Source organism: Hippocampus comes, unplaced genomic scaffold, assembly GCF_001891065.2.
Source record: "Hippocampus comes isolate QL1 unplaced genomic scaffold, H_comes_QL1_v1.1 scaffold53, whole genome shotgun sequence".
In the NCBI taxonomy this organism is placed as follows: Eukaryota; Metazoa; Chordata; class Actinopteri; order Syngnathiformes; family Syngnathidae; genus Hippocampus; species Hippocampus comes.
Genome location: NW_017805707.1, coordinates 925720 through 930140, shown reverse-complemented (window position 1 = coordinate 930140; position 4421 = coordinate 925720). Strand labels below are relative to the sequence as shown.

Here is a 4421-nt window from a genome sequence, read left to right as displayed (position 1 = left end):
GGGGGTGGCCTGGTGGGGGGGCACAGTGTTCTGCTGGGTAGCCTTTATGGGCAGATTCCTCACTCTGATACGAAGTCGTAAAAAAGATTCACACACACGCCATTGGCTCACAATGACCTTCTCTCAGTGGAAGCTTTGTGCTCTTTCAACCTGCTCAGCAACGCAAAAATAGAGGCGCTACTCACCAAAAGACGGTGATTGATTAATTAGCTCTTATAATTAATAGAAAGCGTCAAACGTTTGGGCTACAATGAGTCATTGCGGTGAATATTGTCAGTTTTATTCCCAAGGTGAATGTATTGCTCAAAAATTGATTCCAAAAAAAAAAAAAAACGGCAATTTAACGAATAACCAGTTCATTTTCGATTGGATTAAGTGCGGCTTACTCTCGCGTAAACTGTCGAGTCATTTGACTATTCAAACAAACAAAAAAACAACACAGTGAAATGGCTTTGTTTGCACTTTATTATCCCACAATATTTGTCTTGAGACCATCACAATACAATAAACACCGGGTTCTACACAACGAGACCTCTTGTGGTCAGCTCGGTAGTGCAACGCAACACGTTCATAAAAAGGGGGGTGGGGGGAAGCAAAAATACAAATCCAGGCAATGCTACTTTGAATCTAAATAACTGGAATAAGCAACAAGTCTTGAACAAACGTGCGGTATACTCGATCACAATTAGTGTGGTCTCGCTTAATTTACACAGCTAGCGTATTGACATTAAAAGTGATTTACTGTGGAGACGTCACACACACAAAGTGTGAAGTAATCTTAGCGAACAGGTTGTACAGGGAGAAGGAAAAAAAAAAAAACTTAGAAGTCGCCCACATCTGATCTCTTGTCCCGAAACTTGCTTCTGGCTTTGGTCCGAGCTTTGAAGGCGGCCGAGTTGTGAAGATGCTGTGATAAGGGAAGCCGGCTTTTAATGCACCGTTTGCGTTGGCCGCGATAAAGGCGAGCGACTTGTGACTCACCCTCTCAAAGCGGGAGATTTTCATGGCCTTTATCGTGGCCGAGTCGACCAGCACGGGGGGTCCGAGTTGGAACACGTCTCGGATGAATTCGTTGGCCTGCGAGGGCGATGGCCAATCATCAGCTTTCAAAATGATTGACTGGGTGACATCACGGTGGCTGCAAATTAACACACCTGCAAGTGGTAATTCATTCCAGAGCCGACAAACTCCCTGAAGGCGTCGTACATCCTCTTCCTGAGCCAGCTGTCGATGGTCATGCGTTCTGTCCCGAAGCGAATGCTCTCAGGCTGGAAGTCGCCCTCCTGCAAGCGAGAAAAAAAAAAAATTGTCGACTCACGACCGTCGCGCCAAGCTCAAGAATTCGGCGTGGCGCTCACCTCGACGGCCTTGAGCACGTCCCTGAACACGGAGCGCTGCTTCTTTTTGTCCGTCTTGGCCCGGTGCTTGTTGCAGTCCGTGGCCAGCGCCGTCAGTTTGTCGCACAGCTCGTCCCAGCCGTCAAACTCAAACTCCTAGAGGAATCCACCTTTAATTTTGTCAATTCGTGGATTTTGCCCAGACCATTTTATTCATTGCCACCCAACTGGAAAATGGCCTCAATTTGAAAAGCCTTCCCCACAAGTCACTCACAGGGTCCATGTCTCTGGCCAGCTCGAAAAGCAGCGCGATGGTCTCGCCTGCAGCGATTCTCATGTTGACGTCGTCGCTCTCCAGCAATCTCGGAAGCTTGGGCAGATGTCTGACGAGAGAAAAAAAAAAGGGGACCAGCTCTCAACTTGTTCCATGTTGGCTCGGCGAGCGCTGCCGTGGCGTACTTGTGCAAGATGTCTTTGAGCTGGCTGCCGGTGCAGATGGTGAGCAGAAGGGCCCAGGACAGAAGAGCGTTGGTGTGGAGCTGGCTGCTCGCAGCGCTGATGGAAGCGCACGAGCCGTCTGCCCTGGCGTAGGAGCGGCTGAAGAGGTTCTCGAAGCACTCCATGGTGGCGCGCACGTCCTGGAGGAACCCAAGCGGTGGAGGACATTCAAAAAGCGACTACTACTAACAACAACAATAACAAAAAAAGCAACTCACCAAGACGTCATCTTCTGCAACTAAAGTACAGAGGCCCAAACTTGTCGCCACCTAAAACGAGAGCTTTTTCTCAGCTTCTTTTCCAAAGTGGCTCCGTCGCGACAATATGAGCCACTCACCGCCTGTCTGCCTTGCACGTTGGCCGAGCCGTCGGCCAGGATGTTCTTGAAAACCGGCTTGAGGGTCTTAAACACTTCCTCGCTCTCGATGCCGGAGCCCAGCTGGATGCACAGCAGACAGGCTAACGACGCCGCAGCCCGCTGCTCTTCGCCTTTACCTGACGGCGGCAACGTGTTCATTTCGGTCCGAGTGCTTGCATCTTCACTTCCGCACCAACCAACCTTTCTTCAGACTGCGTTCAATGCTGTCAGTGATGGTCATCCTTCGCTCCGAGATGAACTCGTACAAGATGCGCGTGGCCATTGCTGTCTTGAGCCCGTCCAGCGCCCCCTGTCTGGTCTTGGCACTGGAAAAAACACATAAAATGTTCATTTGTGGCCCATCCTTTCATTGCAAGAATCCAATCCCGCCGTATAGAAATACCTCTTGTCTACGGTGCTGTCGATGAAGCCCTTGAGCTTGTACTGGAAATCCTCTTGGGCTGCATCCTCACTGGCCTCGCCACCTTCGTCCGCTACACTGGTGACGTCGCTGAAGCTGCTGCAATGACTGAGCGTCTCAACCGAGGCGTCCTCGTCGCTGAAAGGCTGCACGTTTCCATGCTGTGCCCCTGAAGAAGAGGAAAAAAAGCCAAGTACAGTACGTACACGAGATCTGCTACTACTCTGTTGTTATGTAATATTGGCACAGCACAGGTACCGGCAGTACCACAGTTATCTAATCTGTTCCCGTATGCTGCTCGTTTGCAGATTTCAACATGTCAGGGTGATTCAGGTTGATATTTCGAGGCTGTGCAAACACAGTGCTCAGTTTGTAAGGACATGGGTCACAAGTGGAAGTGGCAAGGCACGACAACCTGACTTTTTGTTTGTTTAACCACCCACATTTTAGCATGGAAAAAAACTCGCTCTTAAAGGAGGCGCAACAAGCGTGGTGTGGGGATTACAGCACACTCAGCTGGGTTCGCATTGAGGCCATTTGAATGCATGTGTTGACGTGGACTGAACAGCTGATGTATGTAGGGAAGAAGCCAGCAACGCCTTCAACACGCCCAAAAACAACCAGCGAACAATGTCCGCATTCAGCCCCGAGCCAGCAACAGGGTGTAGCAGTCGCACACCAGAAAAAGTGTGTAAAATAAGGCAAATCCAAGACACTTTGCGTTTTTGGCTTGTTACTCGAGATCAAGGAGGAACATGATCATGTAAGCTAACGTAAAGTAACCCACGCTTTGCTAACGGCTGATGACGAACGCTAAAAAGGGGGAAAATTAACAATCCTCAAAGTTTAAGACTCGCTAGTGTACCTACATAAATGCCCCCAAGTTTTAAGCATGTTATAATCGTAAAAAGAAAATAGATATATTTCATCGTGCCTTCGCACGTTTTGACTGCTTTGTGTTAGCTGCTCAACTAGCAGCAAAACATAGTTTGACGAATACAACTCCATGTTTGTAGTCCGCGCCCGAGACACGTTCAACGCTCCTCAATGGCGCGGCATCGCCTCAAAGAACTACAACTACCATAACACGGCGCGAAGCCAAACAAGGCCCACTCTCCTCACTCACCCCTGCCACTCTTCTTCTTGGCCTTTCGCATTTTCTTTTGCCCAAAAAATCTGCAGAGATTGATCCAAAATCAGCCAATACACGACCAGCTTTTATTGTGTTGTCTCTCAAAATGAAAATATCCCCGCGGCAAAGTGAAAAAACAGGAATTGAGAGCGATCTGGGAGGTACACTGTTGTCCGAGACGATACATTTTCCCTCATACACACCAGTGCTGCGCCGATCACTCGACAGCGCTACTTTTTACCGGCAAAGCCGACCAATCGGGAAGCACGAACGCAGTCGCGTGTCCACACGCGTGACGCGTTTGTGCTCACTGTGGGCGACCGGTTGAACGGTCACGTTTTCACTCCAGTCGCGTTTGCTTGCGTTCTCGCTAATGCGCTCACAGTTTACACTGAACGCTACGTCCTGTCACTTTATTGTGTTGGAGGCGGTGCAGCGTGTTGTGGTGCCACATGCAGGAAACAATCAATGCGATACATTGCAATAACATTTATTCCAATCCGCCTGGAGTAAAGCCACGAAAGCCGTGCTTTAGTTTTCGAACTATGCTGTGCTTTACTTATTTATTATCTATTCGAAAACAAACATGTATTCTCCGCAGTCTGAGGTAGTTTGGAGCAATCGTCACTTAATACACTATTGGCAAATCAGCACCCTCAAGTGCAAATTCCGAAT

General features: G+C 48.9%; 1 protein-coding gene across 1 annotated transcript; it reads right to left on the bottom strand.

The window, feature by feature from the left end:
• Positions 1 to 447: 447 nt before the first annotated feature.
• On the bottom strand, positions 448 to 3969 carry ifrd1 (interferon-related developmental regulator 1). Its single transcript, XM_019883053.1, has 11 exons — positions 3741 to 3969; positions 2597 to 2783; positions 2395 to 2519; positions 2173 to 2330; positions 2054 to 2104; positions 1797 to 1975; positions 1612 to 1720; positions 1359 to 1493; positions 1155 to 1283; positions 982 to 1077; positions 448 to 907 (listed from the first exon to the last, which is right to left on the bottom strand). The coding sequence occupies exons 1-11, from the start codon at positions 3769 to 3771 to the stop codon at positions 821 to 823; spliced, it is 1287 nt and encodes a 428-aa protein (XP_019738612.1). The 5' UTR covers positions 3772 to 3969; the 3' UTR covers positions 448 to 820.
• Positions 3970 to 4421: the final 452 nt, after the last annotated feature.